The sequence below is a fragment of the Mustela putorius genome, unplaced genomic scaffold (genome assembly GCF_011764305.1).
Source record: "Mustela putorius furo isolate JIRA1106 unplaced genomic scaffold, ASM1176430v1.1 tig00000450_pilon_pilon_pilon, whole genome shotgun sequence".
In the NCBI taxonomy this organism is placed as follows: domain Eukaryota; kingdom Metazoa; phylum Chordata; class Mammalia; order Carnivora; family Mustelidae; genus Mustela; species Mustela putorius.
Window position 1 is genome coordinate 9,634,195 of NW_025421385.1, and position 25,317 is coordinate 9,659,511.

Below are 25,317 nucleotides of genomic sequence, written 5' to 3' on the forward strand. Positions count from 1 at the left end.
AAAAAAGAAAATTCGCAAGAATTTCAAGACAGCGACAGCAGAGCATTAAATCGACCTTGGGTCCTGCACAGCCATGAAGCCAGACCTGCTAACTGCCAAGGGTTTATGGTCTGGGAAAGTGATTTTCTATCGAGGACAATTAATGGCTAGAAATTCCATCGGATTGTCTGAAAGGATTTACAAAGGGCATCTAAGAGAGAAGTACAGCAGGGACATGGTGATGGACTATTAAACCTGCAGGAGGCTGACGTCCCATCCCTTGTGGAGAGCAAGTGGAAAATGCCTCGCTGCTGACAAGGCCAGAGCTACGGAGCTCAGGTCCAGCGGCCAGGCCAGGGGAGGCTCCTGCTGCTGGCCCGGGGCTGCTGGAGGTGTGACTGAGGACGGCATGATAGGGGTGAGGTTAATGAGAGAAGAAGGATGACAGGGAGGGCGCAGGAGGAAGCGAAGGCTAAAACCCATCCTCTTGGCTACAGTTTCCCACCAATATCAGAAACTCAGGTTTCTGGCGGCGCCTGGGTGGCTCAGTCAGTGAAGCGTCTGCCTTCGGCTCAGATCATGATCCAGGTCCTGGGATCGAGCCCCACGTTGTGTTCCCTGCTCCGCAGAGAGCCGCCTTCTCCCTTTCCCTCCGCTGCCCCCCCTGCTTCTGCTCTCTCTCTATCCTTCAGTCAAATGAATAAATAAAAAATCTTAAACAACAACAACAAAAAAAAGAAACTCAGGTTTCTGACCTCTAGGGCAGTGGTTCTTAATGCTTTTTATTCCCAAATGCTTTGAAAATCTGATGAAAACTGTACCCCATCCCCTCCACGCCCTCATACACAGCAGTTTCCATACAACCACCCCAAGCCTGTTCTTAGACCCTGGGGTTAAGAATGGTTGATCGATGGTTTCCCTTGCTGAAAATGAAGCAACTCACTTCAAACAACAAATTTTCAAGTTGAGTTGTTCTAAGAAGGCAGGCAGATGGGTCTGTTCAATGTGCCGCCCTCGGGTCCTGAGGAACAGCGTCCTAGAGCCCCACCTCTTTTTTTTTTTTTTTTCTTCTTAAAATCTAATTTTATTCCTAAAGTTCAAATTAGCTAGCGGTAGCACTGAAAATACACTTTCACTATACAAAACAGTGTAAACTCATTACACGTTAATAAAGGATTTAACACAGCTGGAGGACGCTCTCTGCTCACCCCGCGTAACTTCCAGCTGCCGTGCACCCACACAGAGCGTGAGCGGCTTTCCTTACCGGAAGGGCCTATGTTTTATTCAGGGTCTTTCAAACTAAGGGCTGTGATTAAGTAGTGGGTCATGAAATTAATTTAGTTGGCCACGACCAGCATTCCGATTTTAAAAAAGGAAGACAAATAGCCTGGAAAATACCAAGGCATCTCATGTAATCAAGTTACTGCTTCACGAAACATTTATATACATCAAGTACCAGCGAATATGCATTTCTTCCTGTGAGTTGCAGGAAAGAAAAGAGTTGGAAAGCAGCTACTGCTTTATTCACATCTGTAGCTGGCACAGGGCAGGCCCTCAGATACTTGCCCAGTGAATAAACGGATGTAGGTATCCTATCTGTAAGAGGCCAAAATGCATTCTCAATCATGCCATTTCCATGCTCCCAGAGCTGTTATCAGGGGTATTAGCTTCTGATCAAACTTCTATTTTATAACTTTTTATCTTTTCTCTTGGGAGTCTGAAGATGTTATTTGTACTTCTTGAACTTTGAGAGTTTGTGGGTGGGGTGGTGAGTTTTATTTAGTGTAAATTTTGGGAAGGAAATGTTTTTGTTTCAGTTGAGAGCACTAACATAGTGAGAGAACTAAAAAAGCAATATACCTTTTTTTTTTTTTTTTTAAAGAGAGGAAGGTGAGGTGGAGAGATGAAGGTAGATATAGCCAGAGGAATGTTTAATCTTTCTTTTTCCTTTCCTTGCCTCCTTCTTTTTGCTCCCTCTATTCCCAAATATTAACGGAGCAGCTTCATGCCAGGTAAGGTGCCGGCGGCTGGGAACACGGAACGAGGGAAAGAGATACCGCCTGCCCTCCTGGAGCACCCACTCCAAATGAGCCTTCTATCAGGACAGCCTCGTGCATGCAGGCAGAGTTCAGAAAGCCAGGAGAGGCTTCCCAGGTCCCTCCCCGAAAGGCAGGCAGGAGTTCACAGAGGAGACTGTGGCTTGTTCCAGGACAGGCGAAGACAGGGAGGCCAAGCCGGAGAGGTGGGCAGGGCACACATCCTCATGTTTGACTGGGTTAAGGATGTCGGCCTCCTTCCTAGGAGCCACCAGCAGGAAAGCACTTTCAAGAAGGGTTGGACGATCGCGTTCTGTCTGGAGTCGTAGAGGGGGGATCAGATGGGGAGAAGAGACGGATGGAAGAGGCCACCAAGAGACCCCTGCCTGGTCATGATGAGAGGTGACGGCAGCTTGTCGCTGGCCCTGGCAGAGCAAAGGTAGGGGGGGTACGTGAGTGGAGCTGGGACCCCCCGAGTAAGACAGAGCCCTGTGATGGAGAAGGAAAGAGTCAAAAGTGACTCTTAAGTGCTTGCCACTCCAAGTGTGACCCACAAACAGTTTGGCTCTCAGCAAGGTGAAGGTCATGGGAAATGCTGATGTGGGATGTCTCTGCTCCCCAAGTGGAGATGTCAGAAAAACAGGGGGCAGCTGCTGGTCTGGAGCTCTGAACTCTGAGCTCTGAGCAGAGGTCTGAGCTAGAGCCATAAACTGGAGGGCAAGATTTCAGGAAGACAAAGGGAGCCAACACACTTCACAGGGACAAAGCCCAGCACAGACTCCCCAGGGACAAAGCCAGGAACCACACACGCATCAAGGGAGACAGCAAGTCAGAAGGACACTTAGGGAAGGGGCTAGGGGGATAGAGGGTGGACAGGGAGACCAATAGAAACAGACTTTCACGAGGTACTTGCTTGTGGCTTTCCTGGGTGTTGAAAAAAAGTATTTTTAAAGCAGAGTTGCAGTTTGACGATTATAGGCAGAAATGAGGCAAGCACTTCTTAGCCAGATAAAAATAAAACCCACGGCCGGAGGTCCAATCTACCTTTGGCTCAGAAGGAGGCCTTGGAGCAGCACACACAGACACTGGGCTGTAGTCCCATGGCGCCCACCCAAGACGGGCAGAGAACGGGCCCCGGGGCCCCCAGAAATTCTGTCCTTGAATCCTCCCTGTTGCTGGGGGATGTGCTTTCCAAACCATCTCATCAGACACACGGTCTCTCTTTTTTTGAAAACCATTTTTAAATGAATGTGCAGAATAAAAAAAGAAATGTTCAAAAATTATTTTAAAGGCATTATTTTGAATGAACAGAATCCTCTAACAAAGCATTTTTTTGTCAAGTGCACCTATCAACGAGCCCCATTCTGCTGTGAGAGCATCTGACCCCATCATCCAGAAAGCCGCACAGGGCGGGGCCTGTGCAGGCTTCTGCTTCCTACCGTGGTTGTATTTTCCATTCCACAGTTAGAAACTGGAGTCCTGTTTATGCATTGGCTGCCCAGAAGAGAAAGGGCTGGTTTTGTATGGTGGGAGAACTCTAGCCCCTGGTACAGGAAGTCACAGTCATTTGCTGAAAATGAACACGGGGGCATCCTGGCTTTGCTCATTCAGTGTGGGAGCTGGGCCCACAAGGTCTGTCACAAAGGGATGTTTCTGCCCTCCTACACCGGCAGAGCCCTGACCTCACTCCTGCCAAGTGCAGGCTCTAAGACCAAGGCCACTCACTTCCCCTGCCTTGTCTCATTTGGGGCATGAGCCCTCCTGCCATCCCAGCCTCACCCATGGTGAATGACGAGAACATGACATGTGTGACCTCTGTCAGACTTGGGGGGCTGGGCGTGTTACTTGATTACTCCCGCTCTTAGGTCCAGGTGGTCTCAGATTGACCCAGGTCAGCTATCTGCGGACAACAGGTTGTAAGGCAGCTAGGGCCTCTCCTTGGGCAGCGATGATGCCACCAAAGGACCCTGTTGGAATCTGAAGCTCCCGGGATGAGGACGATGAGGGCTCACCCTACAAAGTCACAGACAAATGTTCTAAAAAGGTGTTTTAGGATGTTGTTTCCCAATTTTCTCTCCAAGAAACTGCTGATGACTTTTAGACAGAGAGTCAAGGACAGATGGGACCCCAGTCCGGCTAGGATCTACCTCAGGAGGCCCCTTGCTTGCCCCTGACGCCCAGAGGCAAGGCTCCCTCTCCTCCCGGGCTCGCTTGCATGCCTGCCCATGGCCCGTCCCTTGGGACTCCTGGGTGCTCTTGAAGGACTAGCTTCTTCTCATGCTCTATCCTGTGGCTCCAGCACGGGGGACAGACTCTGCTTGTGGCAGGACTGGAAATGGACTCCTCATTAGCGGCAACTAAGAACAACCTACCCACTCAGCAGGAAGCTCGGAGCTCACTGCGTGAACTGTAAAGAGCGAGGCCTGGGCAGTGTGAGCATGCCGGCCGTGGGGGCCGTTCTGGGGGAAGGGAGCAGAGTTACTGTGGGGTCTGCCCTCAAGCTAGCATCCTTGGCAGCTCCCAGGGTGGCGGGTCCTGTCCTAGCACCATCTGCTCTCAGCCCCCTGCAAGCTCCTGACCCCACCACTCGCTACCCTCCCTTTCCCCGTGTTTGTCTTTTTTGCTCTCTTCATTCTCTTGCTGTGATTTTTCTAGTGCTTCCCCACCCCCCTTCTTTTCTTCCCTCTATGTGTCCGACTTCACGGACACCAACTAACCACTCCGGCTTGACATTGTAGCTCTGGCTCTCTGCAGCTGGTCCCATCGTTTCTAGGTCCTCAGGTTTAAGTGGCTATGGATGGAGTTCTGGAACAAGGGCCAGAGGCTTCCGGGCAGTCAAGCTGAGTTATGTGCCATACAGACAGGTCAGCGTGCCATGATTCACTTAAAATACGTGAACTCCATTTTCCTTTAAAAACATTAATTTTTTTTTTAATTTAAAGATTTTATTTACTTATTTGACAGACAGAGATCACAAGTAGGCAGAGAGGCAGGCAGAGAGAGAGGAGGAAGCAGGCTCCCTGCTGAGCAGACAGCCTGATGTGGGGCTCGATCCCATGACCCAGGGATCATGACCTTTGCTGAAGGCAGAGGCTTTAACCCACTGAGCCACCCAGGCGCCCCTAAAAACATTAATTTTTAACATGGGGATATAATCATGCTTCCAAGAGATAAAGGGCTCAAACCCTCATTCCCCTATCCCAACACCATGAATTCAGTGAAGCACGGACTCCTGCTGGCTCTTTCCCTGAAATATTTCTGGAATCCATCCACATTGTCTTTCCACCTCCATGGTCCCTTCCCTAGCCTGCGCCAAGGGAACCTGCCAGGGCAGCATCCCTCCCACTCATCTACATGGCTCTGTCTTGCCACCATCCACTCACTGTCTGTAAGGTGGACAGAGGCCACTTTCTGAAACACAGTAGGGTCACTGTGTTGTCTCCTGCTCTCAGGGTAAGACGGAGGATCCTCAGTGGGCTTGGAAGGTGCGTGTTTACCTTCTGCCTCTCATTTACCTCCTCCCTGACTGCCTGGGCTTTTCACGTCAGCCTCTTCCTCGGGTCCCTCCCTCTGCCTGACAACCCGTGCTTATCCTGCGGTTCTCAGATTGGGTGCTCCTTCCCCTGGGTTAGGAACCTCTCCTGCGTGTTCCCACCTGTGTACTTTTGAATTGTTCATCTGCCTCCCCATTCCATGGATGCGGCCCTGCGTTACTGGGCGGGTACCTGCAAGCTTGCAGGTGGGACCCAATCAACCCCATTCATCGCTGTCTCCCCAGTGCCTGCCTTGCATGGGGCCTGACAATCGACAGTTGGTAGACATCCCTCCAACAGCTGAGAGAGGTGCTTACAGAGTCACACGTCCAGCCCTAGAGGATCAATAGCCTACAAGCCCCCTGCTTCCCTGAGCACGGGGTTTTAAGAATCCCAGACACACATGCTGGGGACTTTCTGTCCTCCAGCAAAGCATCAGCATGATCAAAGATGGAAAAAATGCAGGTGCTTTTTTGTTGTTGTTGTTGTTGTTGTTCAGCTAACTGGACTGAAAAATAAACCTACAAATCAATTACTAATAATGGTTTTTCAGGCACAAACCGCTGGTGGAAAACCAGTTACTTTTATCATGTGATAAAAGGCATACTCCTCTATTATGATATCGTTGTAAATTTAACTCCTAAGCGTCAAGAATATGCTCTATAATACCACCTTATTTTTGCCTGCTTCCAGGGGAAAGACATGTGGCACAAACCATTATACAAACCACGGCGGGGGTGGGGTGGGGCTGGGAAATGATCTTTGCTTCAAATCTAAGATGACACCCAGTGAGCCTTTGCGGGAAAGCCTTAATTTCTTTAACTACACCAAGGGTTCTTTTCTTCCCAGTATTTCTCAGTGGCATAAAGAGATTGAGACAAGGACAGTGGGGAGGAAGAGATTCTCAACAACTTTTAAGGAACTTTCAAGAAGGATTCTGTTTACCCAAGAACCCAGAGAGGTGGTGAAGACAAGCTCAGACACTCATCCCGCCACTGAGACCGCCCACCCACCTCCAGGAAGCTATGTGTCTGTGTGCTGCACACCTGCATTTCTTGAGAGAGAAAGAGGAAGAAAAAGGGGAAGGAAGAAGAATGAGCCCAGTGTCATTGGTCTTCTTAAAAAAAAAAAAAAAAGAGCTTGTAAAAATGGCATTCTTGGGTGTCTGGGTGGCTCAGTTGGTTAAGCGTCTGCCTTTGACTCAGGTCATGAGCTTGGGGTCCTGGATCCAGCCCCACATCGGGCTCCCTGCTCGATGGGGACCCTGCTTCTCCCTTTGTCCCTCCCCCCACTTGTGCACCTGCTCTCTATCTCAAATAAATAAATAAAACCTTAAAAAAAAAATACACCAAACAACCAAAAAACAAATGGCATTCTTGGGGGGGAAAAAAAAGTTACTGGGTATTACTTGAAAAAAAAAATGAATACAGTCCATCTGGTGGGTGGTGGGGTGGAGAGATGTTACCTGTCATCTTCAGAAGTTTATTTTCTAACAAGTGAAGAGTCTAAACAAGATTTAAGCGGGGTTCTTAACTTCTTGGGTGTGCCGTGACCCCTGCCAGGAGCCTCCTGAAGCTTACTGGCCTCCCCTTCCCTATGTGTTTTTAAATTTATAAAACACATGAGAGGACAAAAGAAACCAAAAATCAGTATTATTTTCAAAATAATTAAAAAGTTGCGACACAACAAAATGCATGCTTGTTTATTCATATGCCAAATAACAGAAGTTAGATTTTATCAGTTGTTGTAATTGTGAAGCAGTGACAAGTGGAAAGGTTGGTCTACATATCTGCAAGGCATCAGAAATGTCTGTGGTTTCTCGTGGTGACTAATCCTATTTGTGTGGTTTGTGGCCTGTATATATAATTGAAGGATATATTAAATTTCATTGAGAGGTTCCTGAGAATAAAGATGGGATTGTTTTTCCTATCCAAGCTCATGGATCCCTGAATTTCATCCACGGTGCCCAGATCAGGAATCCCTGCTCAAAGCAAACTCTAGAAGCAAGGTGTTTGGTCCCTGGTCAGGCCATGTCCTTGGAGGGAGCCAGGCCCGGTGACTTAGCTGCATTTCTCTAGCAGGGGCCACAGTCTACCTATCCTCATGGCAACTGAGCTCCGGCTCTGAGGCTGTTGGAGCCTTGCTCTGTCCAGGTCGCTGGGGTAGATCATGGAGCTCTCTCCCATGTGGGGCCCACGGCTTCCACTCAAGTTGCTGGTACCTTCTGATTCAAGTACACAGCTCACCTCATTAAACTCTCCTCTTGGATCTTAACAGACCCATGGGAGCCCTGAGAAGAAGGCCCAATCCAAGTACAAAAAGCCTATATTATGTCAACTCAAGAGGGTAATATGCATGTCAATTGCACACATGAGAGGATTCTAACAATCTGAATCACTTACACATGTCCCTTGTCTTGCTAACCTCTCAATAATCCCAGGACAATAAGCAGTGTGATGAGTTTACGTAAGACTTTGCATGGGTCCAGCGAGTTTGTGGCAGACGCTCACCTTCTCTACTCATCCTGGAGCCTTCAGAAGCTCTTAGAGGTTTGTGAATGCCTGTGACTTCCTATTCTCCCTGCAAACTGCAGCCCTGCCCAGGACCCAGGCACAGAGCCTCATTCAGTGTTGGATGAATGGCGTGTTTCTGCTACAGTGGGATAGAGGTTATGGTCTTTCCACACAAGTTAAATCCTACTGTCTGCCTCCTGCTCACCTTCTGGCCCAGCTGAGTTTCTCCCTGCTATGCAGCTGTGCATTAGAGCTTTCCCACAGGGCTTGGGAGGACGGCTTCTTACCCAGGCTACTGGAGTCCTGCTGTGTGACCATTTGCAAGTTCCTGCCCTCTCTGACCCGGAGTTCTCTATCAAATGGGGGTGATACTCTCTACCCCCCCTAATGCACAGGCTGGTTGTGAGCAACAGATGAGATAAGATATAGAATCACCTCCTAAAGTAAAAAGCCTTCCCTAAATATATGATGATATCATAAAAACCCAGGAACTATTTGAGCGTACATTGTTTCTGTGTATTCATTTCCTGTCCTTAATAAAAAATGTAGCAATCTCATGTTACAGGCACAGTAGTAACTTTTTTTACATTATTAATTTTCATTTTTTTAAAGATTTATTTATTTTTAGAGAGCAAGCGAGCATGCGTGCAAGCAGGGGCAGTGGGAGAGGGAGACAAGCAGACACCCCACTGAGTGGGGAGCCAGACACAGCTCAATCCCACGACCCTGAGATTGTGACCTGAGCCCAGATCAAGAGTTGGATACTTAACCTAATGCTCCACGTTACTAATTTTTAAATAAGTGATTCTTCTTCCCCTTTTCCCAACTTAATCTTTCCATGTCAATGAGTCTTTTATTTAAAATACTTTCCAACCTTTTGAAAGTAAAATAAAACTTAACATATTCTAAAAAACCCAATTATTTCCAGAGCTTTTCCTTTTCAATGTACAAACTTATACTAAGCTTTCAAAACAAAAGCACACAGGTTACTGGTCACTATCCCAGTGGCCAGCCTTTAAGAGCTCAGTCCTGCCCGACTGCTGCTGACAGTAGGTGGAATTCTGTGAAACCTTTATCGTTTAACACCCAACAGCGAGCAGCGGGATCAGCTGGTCGACCACAGATATGTTGGAAGAAAGAACTTCATAGCTGGTGATGTATATTTTATCCTTTGCTTCCCTAACTCCCAAATCCATTGCTGGAGGACAATTTCACCTCTAGGCAACTCAAGAAAACAACAGATGGCTGGACTATAAGACACTCTATACTATAAAAAGATGAATAGACACACAGCCTTAGAAAGTGACTGGTCTTCAGTCTTCGAGTCTCGCTGCAGGTGACAGATTGGTTAATTGCAGCAAATACTCACTTTCTTCCCTCTTGAGATAGAATATCCTTCCCTGTGCCACTGACAGATCACAGTCATGGGCATATGGCCATCTGACTTGTTTGGCCAATGGAGGCTTAGCACATGTGCTCCTAAGCAGGTGCCTTAAGAGATACTGCTTGCTTTGGTGTCCCATCACCTGGTCCAGTGATGCACACTGGGAGAAGAAGACATCCCTGCTGGCTGCAGTCCCTCCATCCCGGGTCCTCAGAATCAAACTGGAGAAGACTCACCCTCCTCAATGCCCGGAGCCAAGCCCAGCCAGTTCTCAGAACTGCCCGTGACCCACAGCCACACGAGAAGGAGAAGTGCTATTTATTAAAAGCCATGGAGATATCAGAGGATGTTTGTCAGACAGCATCGCTGGATAGTAGCTAACAGATACGTCTCATCGACTCACTTTACACTGTGAGATTAGCCCTCCTAAGGCCAGATTTTGATCTTGTTCCAGCAATTCCTGCTAGTGGCTGAGTCTGGTCCCTCCTTCTTGGGCCACATCCGGAGCCTCAGGGTGGCTGCCATCTAATTTTTCAAGACTTTCCTCCCATCTCATCCCTTTGTGAGAATTCAGCTAAAATGACCATTCTCAGGTCAGACTAGCTATCCCGAGTGTTAAAAACTTGTCAAATATTCTTTATGGTGTTAGTGAACTTTTCATACGTAGGCAGAAAACTTCTCGAGGGCAGGAGTCCTGTCCTGTACTTCTTTGCCCTCTCCACCCACGTAACCATCTGCTGCTGGAGGCCAGCTCCAATTCTAGGCCGCTCAAGTCAACAGCATGACGTATACGTACGTTTGATTTCATTACAAATGCTTACGTTACTTCCCCTGTTGGCAAACTGTGTCTACATCCACCTCAGACACCCAGAGAAAAGATGGCCCTAAGGGGAGCTGGAGGAGAAAGACAGCCTTTTTGATGAGTTTTCAACATTTCCTATGCATGGTTTCCAGCAGCCTCCAAAAGATGGTGGTTACTTATTAATATTAAAATCTCAAAGTGGCTAATCACCGTGAGCAGTTTTTCTTCTAGAAGTGGCTGCCTCCTGTCAGAAGAAATGAGCAATTCCTGAGGCTTCCACATGGCCTGACCTCCGGGCTGGAACCCTTGCCGATCCCCTGGCTCTCAACCTTGACTGCGACTAGGAACCCGCTGGGAACTGTGCTAAAATGCAGACTCCTGGGCCCACGTAGTCCATCTTAAGACATTTATACGGACTTACATGCACTGACACCTAGAACAAATGTGTTGTGATTTGTGAGTCTACTTCACAAATACGTTGTGAAGTAGATTCTTCTGCAAGAGGAAAGCCTTCGAGGAGTTTCATTTTATTTTGGTTATAGCCTCAAAAGCACCTCTAGACCCTCAATGTTAATGTCCTTTTTAGAAGAAACTCCTGGAAGCAGAACACAGAAGACCTCATTGTGGGGAGAGCATGTTGAGAAAGAGATTGCCAGGGACGGGGCAATGGTGTGAAGACTCCACGGACAGTGCAGAGCCAAGAGACAAGCTGGGGCCAGCCGGGGACCCAGGAGAAGGGGAGCGGGCATGATGTTCGGGACAGGAGAGCTGGCAGGAAGAGACAGCAAACGGCATGGAGGCAACCAGAAATGGTTTTCATTTGACGCAAGAGGAGGTGAAAAGACTTCCAGGAAAGAATGTCATCTTACCATCAAGTGAGTCAGGAAGGTTACTTGGAATTCTGTCATCTGTCACTTAAGCTAATAACACTGAATCACTGCTAATGAGTGACTTCATTAAAACTCCCCTCTCTTTCTGAAAAAGGACTTGAGCTGCCTATAAACAAATCAGGAAGAAGTCAGTGCCAAAAATACATGCCCCGAGGTCTTATTTATATGCTCAGAGGTGGGTAAATTTGGCTCTGAACTTCTGATATGACTAAAACCATTAAGGAACACATGGCAGTGTTCTGCACAGCCATGAACTGAATTCTGGCCCTCTCTCCCGTCTGCAAAGTGTGAGTTACATCACAACAACGGTGACAGTCCCTGACTTTCTCTTCATTTCAAAAACCCCCTTCAGCCTTCAGTCCACTATAATAGGTGATCAGAGAAAAAAGGAAAAAAAAAAAAAAAGAAAAAAGAAAAAAACCACCTCCAAGTTTGTTTTTAGCTGTAGGAGCTCATGACTGCAGGTATTCACTTAGAGTTGGAGGTAGGCACACAATTAGGGGAGGCACGCAGGAACTTTCCAGAGGTCCATGAAGGTGAAAACAGGGCTGGTGGCTTGGATCCAAAAGCATTAAGATGATTGATAGAGTTTGAAGTTTAGTGACAGGACCTGTTGCTTCAACCAAGGAAAAAGGACAAAACTCCGGACACTGAGGAAAAACTGACAGGCTATTGGAAGGGACTAGATGTCCCGAGGAGCAGAAAAACCCAGCCGTGTGCAACCGCAGAAAGCTTAGAGGCCGGCCCCACAGGAGTCGTAGAGTAAACAGCTCCCCCAAATCTCAGGGGACAAGCCTCTTGGACTGTTTTCAAGCATTCGCACAAGTCTCCGAGCTTCTGTCCTGTCTGGTCTGCCCAGTATGTTGACCCACTGGGTCTCTTGCCTTCAGTAATGCAGTAACCCCCTCCTGACACTGTACAACTTGGCAAAGGGACCCCCCCCAATGAGAAGTCTGGGTTCCAGAAGACCCCTCCCTGTGGTACCAGCCCTACACTGTCTTGATGACCTCTGCCGTTCTCTCCAGACGGTGAGATCCTTCTAAACAAGGACTGTGCATTCTAATGATCGTTTCAGAGATTTGGAAAATTAGAAGTGACAATGAAGAAAGTATTCACACACACATATACACATGAGTAGGCAGCCCTCAAGTCACTTTCTGCACCTGGTCTGTGGGTCAGGGACATGCGTTAGACCTCATGATATCCAACAGTACAGGTCTCCTTGCATTGCTTTTTCCCCACAGTGTTACTGGTTATTAATGGCTAGCTTATTCTTTTGACCTAACTGTGTAATTGTTTTATCTCATCCCCTGCCTTACATTGGTTAATTTTATAAAGAATATTGTGGAGAGAGGGCGCCAGGGTGGCTCAGTGGGTTAAAGCCTCTGCCTTCAGCTCAGGTCATGATCCCAGGGTCCTGGGATCTAGCCCCGCATGGGGCTCTCTGCTCAGCAGGGAGCCTGCTTCCTCCTCTCTCTCTCTGCCTGCCTCTCTGCCTACTTGTGATCTCTGTCCTTCAAATAAATAAATAAAATCTTAATAAAAAGAATATTGTGGAGAGAATGTATTTTGATTTCTATTGTGATTCCTAACTGATCTATGACCACTTACTTTAATGTATTAATTTGGTAACTAATAACCCTACTGAACTTTAAATGAGCTCTGATATTTGCTGGTACTAGTTCTAATGTTATTGTTGGTTTTCTTGTCACCTGCAACGAAGGGATTATTTTGCCTGCTTCTTTTTGACAGTGCATATTTATTTTATCTCATCTTCCTGCGTTAGTTTAAAAAAGCTAGAAAAATGTTAAATGCTAGCCATGATCGTGAACATCCTAATCTGTGTCTAACTTTAATGTAAAATAACTCTAGCATTTTGCCATAAAGAAAATGTTAGCTTTTTTTAATCTTTACAATTGTGTTAAAGGATATTCTTTTTGTTAGTTTTTTTTAAGTGCCTAGCAATTTGTACATTTAAACAACATCTCCTTCGGTCCCCTATCCCCCATTTTACTCTGTTTTTATGAGTACAGCTTTTCTAGATTCTGCATATAAATGGTACCATACACAATTTGTCTTTGTCTGATTTATTTCACTTAGCACAATGTCCTTGAGATACATCCATGTTGAAACAAATGACAGGATTTCCTTCTCTCACGTGGAGGAATAATATTCCATTGCATGCCTATACCGCCATCCTTATCCATTCATCAGCTGACAGGCACTAGATTGCTTCCATTTCTTGGCTATTGTGAGTAAAGCTGCAATGAACATGGGGGTGAAGATAGCTCTTCAAAATGCAGTGGCTTTAAAAAACACAAATTTAGTGTCTTGAAATTTTAACAGGTCTGGAGGTTGGCTCAGGGTCTCCCAAGGCTAGGATCAAGGTAAAGGTCGGGGGTGCAGGTGCCATTGGGCTTGGGTCCTCTTCCTTCCAAGCCTAGTGCGGCTGACAGCATTCATTTCTTTCTCGCCTTTTCCACATGGTCCCCTCCATCTTCAGGCCAACCATGCAGGATGAATCTTTCTCCTACTTGGAATCTCTGCTGTTTGCTCTGAAGGGCTCTTATGATTACAGTGGGCCCACTTGGATCATTACTTGGAGTCAGTTAATTAGGAACCTTACTGGCATCTGGAAAACCTCTTTGTCATGTGAGGTGATCTAACTGTGGGAGTAATACCATAGTATGGAGATCATGGGGCCCAAATTCAGCCTATCAGACCACCCAATCTTGGTTTGCCAAGTTTTAGAGTTAGAAATGGGTGCCAGATTTTATTAAATCTCCTTTTCTTATCTATTATCATGATCATATACCTTTTGGCCTTTGACGTATTGATATAGGAAGAGACTTATTAACATTTTAAAAATTGCATTCCTGGGATAGGCCCTTCTAAGTCAAAATGACGAATTTTCTTATTATGCTGTTAGATTAAATTTGCTATGTTAGATTGAATTTGCTATGTTATCATGTTGACTTTTACATATATTTATTAAAGAGAGTCTTCTTTTTCTCATGTTATTTTGTTAGATTTTAGTGTTAGGTCTATGCCGTCTTGGAGAAATGAACAGAAAAGCTGTCCAAGCTGCTCTAAGATCTGAAACGCTATTCAGAGCACTGGAAGTAAGATTGTTTGGTTCTGGCATCTTTCTTGGATGTTTCTTTAGTAAATTACTCAGTCTTTCATTATTATTAGTCTACTTAAGTTTCTACTAATTCTTTGACTCATTTTCCATAAAGTCATGTTTCACTGAGATTTTCAAAGCAATCAGCATATTATATAATATGCAAACTAATGTAATTATTTTCTAATAACTAAAAATTCACCTGTATTTGTCTTATTTGAATCTGTTATTTCTACTTTCTTTTTATTTTCTCTTTCAGTCTTACCAGAAGTTTATCTTTACATTGCTTATTTTCCAAAGAATCAGAGGTGGGATCATATTTATTCTTCTGTTTTCAAGGTCACTAATCATTTTCTTCCTGTTTTTCTTAAGCTTATTTTGCTATTCTTTTTCTATCCTCTTGAGATGGATGCTATGTTTGTTTTTTGGTTTCTAAATTCAGGGTCTTTTTGCACTAGATTTTTAAAAACTTTTTATTTTATTGGCCATTCACCATCCAAGTAAATTTCCTGTTTTGGGGAGAATCCCAAAATAGGTGGGAGACAGGACCCCACCCTTCCACCCCCCAATATAGAAGCTGAAAGTGGGTAGTTAACTTCTCCCACCTTGCTAGCTCACGGGTGGGGAAGTGAAACAGGCCCAGGGGCTCCCATCCAGATGTCTGAACCCACAGTCCTTGCAGACGGACGGAGTCAGTTTTAAGTTGAGAGCAGCAGCAGAATTAGAACTTGGTGGTGGTGCAACAAGCATTTTGCTTGTGGTGCTCGTGCCTCCTGTGACATCCTTTTGCAGCCGTGACTGCACTCAGTCACGCAGCCCTCCCTGGCTCTTCCTGGTTTTCGAGCCTGGTTCTCAGGCTTCTCCTTCATTCCTATGGGCTACCTGACAGCTTTCCAAAGAACTCTCTCCTGCTTAGGTCAACTCTTGTGTGTGTTTAAAATGTAGAATTCTAACCTGCATACAGTTTTCTTTTGCCTGTTTCTTATTGTCATTTTCTAACTGGTCCACAATTGTGATTTTGAGGTTTGTGTTGGAAGTTTAAAAAGTTGTTTTTTTGTTGTTTGTTTTTTTAAATATCACAACTGGTCAGGTTTGTGTATTTATCTCTTTGTGACTGATTTCTAGTTTTACTGTTGTGCCATCAGGTATTATGGTCTGTGCAATATCTGTTCTTAGAAAGCTAGGAATTTTTTGTGGCCTAGTATGATTAATATTTGTAAATATTCCACATACCATTTAAAAAAAGGTAAGTATACTTTGTAGAAACAAAGTTCAGCATATACTTATTAATTATATATTAATATTCTTTATTTCCTTACTTCTATTTTATTTACCTGAACCATCAAAACTAGAATTATACAATTGTTTCTCATTAGCATTATGTTTATACGAAATTATCCTTGCTTCCTCTAACAATTTTTACTTTATATATTTTGACACAATATTACTGGGTGCATATATGTTGATGACTGAATTGTTAATTGTACTCTTTACCAGTGTTTAAAATTACTCTCTTTGGCCTATGCACCATAATAAATATAATGATTTCTTTCTATATTGAATTCTTCTTAATCTGTTCTTAGTAATGATCGTTGAGGACTGTCTTTTACTTGGATGTATCTAGCCACTAGCACAGGGTCTGACACATAGGTCCTTATTAAATACAACTGAAAAGGAAAGATATTTGAAACTGGGGGGTACAGTAAACCCCTGTTTGTTTTGGTTCTTGGGAGAATGCAAATGCCATCTCTCTCCATTCCCCTCAAATGATACACTTTCTTGGGAGATTAATAGCCCTCTCCCCATACCTAATAGTTAAAAAGAAATTCCAGAATGCAACTTTACACCAGAAGGCACCTGCAATTCCAAATCTCAGATATTCTAAACCTTTTAAGATTGAGCCCAACAGTGAAGCAGTAGCTCTAATGCGTGAGCTCTAATATACACAGAGTATACACAACAGACAAAATATCAGCAGCTGAGCTCAGAAAACCACATCACACAGGAAGCTGCCGGATCAATGGGACGGAGACACTATGGTGTGGGGTGAGAAGGGGAGTGTGCACTCCTCTCAGGAGAGCGAGAGCACAGCAAAAAAGAGGCAGGGGAATGAGAAAAGGAGTTTATAAGGATTTTTAAAGATGGTGGTACAGCCCTACTCAAAACAAGAGTCACTGAACACCAAGTGGAGGGCCTCTAGAGGTGCTTTGTGCCACCTACACCAGAACCAATAGAGGACAGAACAAAATGGGACCAGGGCACCCCCTATGTAAGGAAAGAGGCTAGCAGCACTGAGTGCAACCCAGGGGCTGACACAGCCTGAGGGCTTCACGTGCCCTTTTCTTTGTCTTCATAGCACTTTCGGATGCGGCACTGCATAGGCAGAGAGTGTCCTCTTTGCCCACACAGGGCAGCAGGTCTGGGACCCAGGGGGCTGCTGCCTCCAAAGGCCACTTCTGGGCCTCAGGCTAAGCTGCTTCTGCCTGGTCAGAACTCGACTAACTCGAGGTAGAGCAGGCTTACAAACGCATGCGCGGTCTCATTGTTTAGCCAACTCAACTTCGTCCACAGGGTGTGATTAAGCTACTTTCAAGTAAGTCCCTTTTAATTACAGGCTTAGATTGTGTTCAGAATACCCAATTCCGGTGAAAGCTGCTGGCTTTTTTGACAGGAGACCAGAGACCACCAAAGGACAGATTTCCCTAAAATGTGGAGCAGACTCACGTGGGGGCTCCAGTATGTATACAGTGAGTTGGAGAGGACCTCCCAAGCACGCAGTGTGCTTTCCAGCACCTTCAGTTAGTCTCACTTTAATCATGATCTGAGGGATCCTGAGGATCAGAGACAGCAGAAGGGGCTCCATGGCCCCAGATGTTGGGCCATTTAAAAATACCGTATAACTTCAAAGATCACCTGGATTAACCAATAAGCCAGAATACTCTGTTCTGTCTGTGCAGAAACAATGGATGGCAACAGAGAAAAAGAACTAGAGAGAAGATAAAGAAAGGTTCTGAGAGACAGACAGAAAGAGAGGTAAACAGTCAAAACCAGAGCGGAGAGGCATATGTTCTCTTCTACTACTGCAGGTCCTCTAAAGCCCACCAGATTACAGGAAAACAAGGTGATTCTTATCACGCCGTGAAGATGAATCTTGTTCTGTGCAGTTACCTTGAAGCATCATGGTAGCATTTCCCTGGTCACCCGTGACGACACTGATGGCAAGCACACACTGAGCCCCCAGTGTGCACCACGTCTACCTGTGGTCTTTGCTGGACACTGTCTCACTTAATCCTTAAAAGAAACCTCTGAGGAAGTACTAGGGGCATCCCATTTTAGAGAGGTGGTAACAGTTGGGGACAGTCAGATAACCTACCCAGGTACTGATAGCATCCAATGACAGGACCTCGATCTGATCTTGTGCATTACACCCACACTGCCAACCACTAGGCTCTGCTAACCTGTTCTGTATTTGCACCAGAGTCTGCTCTCCATGGAAGCTTTGTCCCTCAGTTCTCAACTCAAAATACAGAGCCCCTCCCAGTATGCTCTCATTTCAAACTTAGTTAACAAAGAAAAATACTTTTCTGGACCACCTGGGAAACTGCATTTTTCCTCTCTCCTCTCCCAGTGTAAAGCAACACTAAGCCGTGTACGTAGGAAGAACCAACCCAAACCCATTCATTACAAAGGAAGGGAAGGCGCGTGTGCTAACCCTGGCTTTCAGCACATCATTGTACATTTCTCCCTGGCTGCAAAAAGTATAATTCTTTCAATAAAAATTTTCTTCCTACAAATAAAATCATGGCAAACTCTGCAATTACAATTCTCAGTTGGAGACATTTGCTTTCTGTTCTGTTTTCCCGAATGTGGAAAAAGGTCCAATTTGCTGGTCTGCTCACGGGTCACCCCAAAGGCCCAAATGTAGCATCATGGACTGGAAAACAAAAGCTATGTAGGCTTGAATCACTGTGTGGTTGTTCCAGGAGTGCTGTGAGTAGTTTTATTTTTAATCAGCTGTATGCTACTTGTCTCACCTGTCACTTGTACACTGGGGCCCTGGCCAAGCTTTGCCACACTCCAGCCCCAGGACCAGCAGATGCTGCTTTGAGGCAGATGTTGGCAATGTGCTCTTTGGCCAGTTCTCCTCCCCTTGAGCCCCCTCCCAAACTTTCCCCTTTCCTTGCCTTCTCCTTTGCTGTTCTGTGTCTCCCAAATATAGGACACCACTATGCTTATTGGTGGTGTGTGTGTGTGTGGGGGGGGTGCTGGATTGCTACTGTGACTTGGATTCATCAGAAAGGTTGCAGAAGGCCCCTAGACACTGTGGACTGATGGCTCCTATTTTTTTAGCTGGTACTTTCCACAAGACACTGTAGAATCGTAGACAGTTATACTCAAGAAGCACACCATTAACTGCGGCTGATATATAATTTTGGTAAAGGGATTTTACATCTATTCATCAGGGTTCTTTAAGGGACATGTATGTACACCTCCCGGTGTTGGAGGGAATGAATAAGACGATGATATGACCTTTAAGAAGGCGTTTTACAATAATCCAAAGAGAATTTTAAAACTTCCTTCCCAGCTCATCCTCATAGAGGATTCCCGGGCCTAATGCCCAGAGTTATCCATGGCAGGTTATGGGACTGGAGAAATGTGGGTCTTTCCCAGTGGGCAGAGCCTCTGTGTTACCCACCCTTCCTGTGACTTGGGTCTTCTACCATCTCCTTGCCAACTTCATTCTCTAAGAAGCTTCAGACTGGGAAGGAAGATGGTCTGTGGGTGTGACTAGCAGTTCTCTGGCTGAAGTGACAGGAAGTGCTTGCCAAGTAATTCCAAGGGCCTGAGACCCAGGTCAGCTGTAAAAATCCCCTGTTGGGCCAATGGTGGCCAAACAGTAGAGCCATGTCTTACAACGGAGGACCTCTGTGCTACCCATTCCCTCTGCTGTTCCTCCAGTCTGTCCTGGAGAAAGCAAGGGGACACAGAGGCAAGGTCCTGGTGGTCTCTGGGGAGAGCAACCATCCTAACTAGGGGCCTGGAAGTCCTCCCGCCTCTGCCTCTTTTCCTCTCCTTGGACTTCGTGGGGCCTCCAGTTCCCCCCACTAAGTGCTTCTCTGAGGAGTTGGGAGAACTAGACAAAGTCCACCCGGCCACATTTAGGCAACCGAGGGACCTCGGGGTAACAGGGTTTTACTTCTAGTGCCTGCCGATCTGGAAGCTCCAGGAGCAAAGAACCTCACTCTGGTGTGTGCGCTCCGGGAGGAGAAGGTCTAGGGCGCTGTACCCGGAGCGGAGGTGGTGGAAGAAGGAAAAATGAAAAAGTAAAAAAAAGAGAGAGATTTGGTAACACTAGGCTTGGTCAATGGGATCGGCGGCAGGAGGCGCTTGGAATACGGCTAGTACTGAGTTCAGTCCCGCAGGAAGAGAGAAACGCACGTGCTCTCTTCGGCTGTGCTGAAGCGAGTCCTCCGAGGAAACGAGCCCCCCCAGTGCAGCAGACACCTGACCCCCCGCGTGACCGGCCCAACCGAGGCTGTCTCCGCGGCTACTCACCTACGCAGTTATCGCAAAGGCTACAATGAGAGGCACGAGGGGGCCGGAAAATCTTGCAGGTGAAACAATACTTAAGTTTCACAGTCTGTCCATTGATGATGACTTCTTTGGTTCTGGGAGGCGGGCGGTACCCCCCTGAACTGGTGCCGTTTGCGATATCTGTGGAGAAAAGAAGACAAAGAGCGCACGCTCGTCACACGGTCCCCGGTGCCCTGCAGGCTCCCGCGTCTAGAAGGGAGGCGTGGAGTCTGCATGTCTAAGGGCAGTGGCCACCCTTGGCCTTGGGACACCTACGCCGTTCTGGGAGGCACGTGACACACGAATGTTCCTGAGGCGCTGAGGAACTGCTGTGCCACAGACTTCCTGGGCCTTGCCAGGACTTGGGCGGGGGAGCGGGATGCTGGGACTGTTTCACACAGGTGGGAGCGGCCACGTGACTGAGCTCTGGCCAATGGGATTCCAGCACTTCCGGTGCACTGCTGCCAGTGGGTACCTCCCCAGTGGAGCCCCGCCCACTCTCTCGCTCCCGGCCAGGGCACTTTAGAACCCCAGCAAACTGGGGACCCTGGATGACTGTGCACAGTAGAGCTGCCTCTCTGACCTCTTCGCCCTCCACACTCTTACATGGACACCAAATCCCCACCGAGTTAAATTGCTGAAGGTCTGGGCTTTGTTACAGCAGGTAGTGTTGACCTATTTAGTACAGTGGGTGATACTGGTATCAAGATCTTTCTCCAGGGGCACCTGACTGGCTCAGTCATTAAGATCTTTCTCCCCTGGTGCATCCCAAATCCAGTTTGAGAATCTCCCACCGTGTATACTGGCCTCCTCAAAAATCCCAGGTATTGGATGGAGGGAACGTAAGTCATATATACGTGTGTGTTTATATGTATTCAAAAATATACATGTATATACATTTAAATATACGTTTAAAGGCATATTATATATATTCAAAAACATATACGTTAAACTGATATTTAAGAAATAATTTCCCTATTTTGTTTGTTGTCTGGCCAGTTTTTTAAATGTTGAAAAAAATACAAATATGTATATTTTTTTAAGTTTCATTTTATCTTACAATCTCGTTCTGGTCCCTGAGTTCACATTAAAATCACCCAGGGAGCTTTTAAAATTCCCCTAATGCATGGACCCCGGGCCCAGACCCATTACATCAGAATCGCCCCCAGGATAGTTCCAATGTGCTGCAGGGTTGAGAAGCCTGCTCTACAGGAAGATAAAACATGGGAGTTTTATTCTCATCTAGACCTCTCCCAGCCCTGTAAGTGCTGCCAGAAAGAATTTGGGGCAGGCAGCTCGCCGCGCAGCCAAGAGCAGGAGGCCACCGGGGATAAATAGCGAGAATATCTAAGGGCTTCGGCAGAGACTCTGCAGCCAATAAACAGTCAGGACAGACCCTAGGGGCTGGAGGAAATCTTGGGAAACTTCATGGTGTTCTGGAAACAGAGCCAGGAGCATGAAAGGTAGCTGTCCCTTTTAATTCATACACACTGAAAGTACACACGATCAGACAGCAACAGTTGAAACATTTGGCAAATTTGCCAAGGGGTAGTGGGGAGTCCCACCACCCACAGAGCCCCGCCCCCAAACAGCTGGGAAGAGAGTTACGGGAAGAGCTTCTGAAACTACTGGTCTTTCCGTCCTGCCCTCAGACAGTCTGATTTCATTGGCGGGGTAGAGTCTGGCATCAGCGTGGTAAAAATTCCCCGGGGATGGTGGTACTTGCAGAGCTGTACCCTCTGCCCGCCGCCCTGCACGCACAGCACCCACCATGCACGCGTCGTGATTATCAGGGGCCCCTCACCCTTCACCCCAATCTTCTGTAAGAGGAAGACAGAGGCTGGAAAATCTCCTCCAGCCCTTTGGCCTTAGTGTTGGAATTTGTGAAAATACCAACCGCAGCGGTAAGACAAGCATATTGAGCAGTTAGCCATTTTCTATTCACGGAAAATGAAAGTTCTCTTAAGCAGGTTATGGGAGGAGAGGACAGAGAGTTCTGGAACACCTGAAGGAGAGGAGGTGGTGGGAGACAGGGAAACGGGAAAAGTAAGGAGCAGCCCTCTGATCCACCCCTGGGCTGAAAACAACCCTTCTACTTAGAATAATTAAACAGCCGTGGAGTCATCCTAAAGAGCCTGGGTGGCCTTGCCAAGTAGGATACCCTCTCTTGGCATGTGTCCCACCTGCCTGGCCTCCTATGGCTGCCCCATGGGACATCTCAACAGCTTTTCCAATAAGGAGAAAGCAAAGAGAGGACATGGCTGTGTACTTCCCTAAGCATCTGGGTAAAAATAACTTGCTTTGAATAGATCAAGGATAAGGTCAGCTCTCCAGAGACCATGCCAACTGGATGCCACTGAGGCCTCGATTAATTATGACTTGGTGCCTTCCTGGTCTTATGTCAGCCCGAAATCTACTGTATCAATTCAGCTCATGAAAACATGGGAAGAAACACTAGAAAGCCAGATATAGACTTTAAAATAATAATCCAATCAGTAAGATTTGTGTTGATTTAATCAGAAAAGTTTAAAAACTGGATTGTCAAGTGCAGTGTTTTAAAAAGTGGGAATGATAAACTCACCCACACTAGAACTACTAAAAAAAGGCCTGGTCTGAGTACCAGTGGCTTGGAGAAGGATCTGCTTGCACTTCTTAAGACAAACTAATGACCCTGTAGTTCCCTAGTATATTCTGGAAAGATTAAAGCTTTGACACAATGTGAACTGAAGGCTATAATTCAACAGACACGGTCAACTGAAGCTTAAGACCGAGGCTAAACCCCAAAATTCTTTGACTTAATATCTGGAGAGCTTTTTATCTAAAAGAAATGGAAAAATCAGAAGACCTAGATTCAGGACCAGCTGTGCCATCATTAACTGACTGAAAGTCCACAGAACTAAAATAAAAACCAAAAAGTCAACTGACATTCAGGATATATGGTTGACCTGTGAACAACGTTGGGTTTGGGGGGCAAACCCCTTGCACAGCTGAAAATCCAAGTATAACTTTTGGCTTCCCCAAAACTTAATTATGAATAGTCTGTTGTTGACCAGAAGCCTTACAAATAACATAAAGTCGATGAAGATGTATTTGGTATATTCTATGTATTAGGTACCGTGTTCCTTAAATAAAGGAAGCTAGAGAAAAGAAATGTTATTAAGAAAATCATAAAGGGAATACACATTTACAACACTGTTCTGTATTTATTGAAAAAAAAAATATCAACAACACATGTGTAAGTGGCCCCGTGCAATTCAAACCCACATTGTTCTGGTCAACTGTAGGGACCCTAAGCAAAATACCACGCCAGAGGCCATGGAGGTCCCATGACCAAAGACAGACATGGGTGCAGAGGGGGCAGCGAGAGGGTGTTGCTGGGCAGTCTGGTGAGCAGTGAGTCTCCTGGCTACCCACATGGTCTTCCACGCACCTGACCTTCTCTTGCTGCTCAGTCTTACAGAGAGCCCGAGCTCACAGCACAGTTGCTTCCTTGCGCCCCCTTGACCAGGCGATGCTGTTTCCTACTTCCAGGCACGATGCCTTCTCCCCCTGGGCCTCCCTTTCCTGCTGTCTGCATAGATACCCGTCCTTCTTAAAGGACCAGTTTGAAGTTCTCTTTGTAAGCTGAGCTGTTTCCTCCTTTAGACTTCTACCATGCGGTTCCTGTATATATATATATGATATTCAATCAGTAGGTCGTGTTGTGCAAGGTCAGGTCCTGTGCTGGGAGCAGGGGGAGACACCTCCTCTGCTGGTGGTTCTTACAGGTCAGAGGGAGGACCTGGCTAGGGCAATGAGACCAGGATCTGCTTTTGTGTCTTCCCCCAGATGCTGCTGGAGGGCGGAGACCGGGCTGTGCCCACTTGCATATTCCCACCATCCAGCAAAGCTCCCAGCACACAGTAGCTCTTCAAGGTACATGTTGTATGGAAGGCTGATCGTTCTGGAAGGTGGGCACCAAAGATGTCTGGATGCCCAGGATTTGTGTCCTCCGTAGGCACACATCAGTCTGATGTGTGAGTCCCTGTGCCCTGTGACCCACCCTCCTCCCTGGGAACGCCTCTCTCAACATCTTCCTCCAGCTGTTGCTCCTCTCAAATACATCCCTGGCCACTGCTGGTCCGGAGGCCCATCTCACCCAGCTTGTCTGAACCACCAGAGAGGGCCGGGCGACACGGACAGCTGAGCACCTCAGGGCACCCCAAAGGGGCCATTTTATTTCACATCACAAATTCAATAGCCACCCCAGCCAACAGCTTTCAGGCACACCTGGGTCCAGGATAGATGTGAATAATACGGGCTTGAAACCCAGGGCTTCAAATACCCCCTGAACACAAAGGAAGTTTCTCCTCCGCATTCAGACAGATGTCAATGGCTGGTCAGAGACTCTGTTCCTCATCCCTGGAGATGATGAAGCCCCGTGGCCCACCCCGCATCATGAGGCACAGAAGGTGGTTCTCCTGCTTGAATTCTCTGACTCTGTGTTTTTGGAGTTGGGTTTTTGTTGTTGGCAACAACTGTGCCTCTGCTTCTTGGGGCTGCTCTTTGTGGTTTAAGCACAGCTGTGGAAAAAAGAGTAATTGGAATCTGTAATACCTAATGGGTAGAGAAATCTCGAATTTGGGGGGATAAAGCTCTAACAGTACTTCAAGTTTATATGAGTCTGTATTTCTTAAGGACACTTTTATAAACAAGCGTTTTGAAAGAGCTTAAAAGACTGAAATGGGTTTTTTTCTTCATGAAGAACCACCCCTCCCCTGCCTTGCAAATTGTCGGTAGCTGTGGCTGTGGAGGCAGAAACAGTGACAGAATCCCATTTTGCCGCAACCTCACGACCAGCAAAGAAAAGGGGGTCTGGGGGGGGGGGCGCCGTGCGCACAGTGTGGATCCGGGGACGCAAATGTTCTCACTTGGACAGGAGGCCCGGGCTTAGCAGAAGTCTTAAGTAAGCTGTTAATACATGTCTATTTTAAAGCCACTCTCTGAATAAATCTTGTTCTCTTCTTGAGGCAAATAATAAATAGGGCACTCACATCCTAGGAGACCCACTTGTGTAGCATCTCATTTATTCCTGCTCCAAATTCAGGGAGAAAATGGTTGAACTTTTAAAACTGTTGAACTTCACCATATAAAATAACTGAACTCTGCTTTTTTGAAATGCAAAGGGAATGGGGGCACCGGGGTGGCTCAGTTGGTTGGGCATCTGACTCTTGATTCCAGCTCAGGTCATGATCTCAGGGTCATGAGATGGAGTCCTACCTTGGGCTCTGTGCTCAGCGGGGAGTCTGCTTGAGATTCTCTCCTTCTCCCTTTGCCCCTCCCCCTGTTCACATGCTCTCTTATCTAAAATAAATAAATAAAATCTCAAAAAAAGAAACGCAAAGGGAGGGGCACCTGGGTGGCTCAGTCAGTTAAGCGGCTGCCTTCTGCTCAGGTCATGACCCCAGCTCAGTGAAGAGCCTGCTTCTCGCTCTCCCTCTGC

The 25,317-nt window shown here is 46.5% G+C and overlaps 1 protein-coding gene across 12 annotated transcripts in view; it reads right to left on the reverse strand.

Moving 5' to 3' along the window:
* Window positions 1–25,317, reverse strand: part of ZDHHC14 (zinc finger DHHC-type palmitoyltransferase 14) — a 276,013-nt gene that overhangs the window by 60,163 nt on the left and 190,533 nt on the right. For all 12 annotated transcript variants that reach the window (XM_045080132.1, XM_004770891.3, XM_004770889.3 and 9 more), the window contains one exon: window positions 19,818–19,976. In XM_045080132.1, the coding sequence (XP_044936067.1) occupies window positions 19,818–19,976 (159 nt within the window). The remainder of the gene's footprint in view (window positions 1–19,817; window positions 19,977–25,317) is intronic.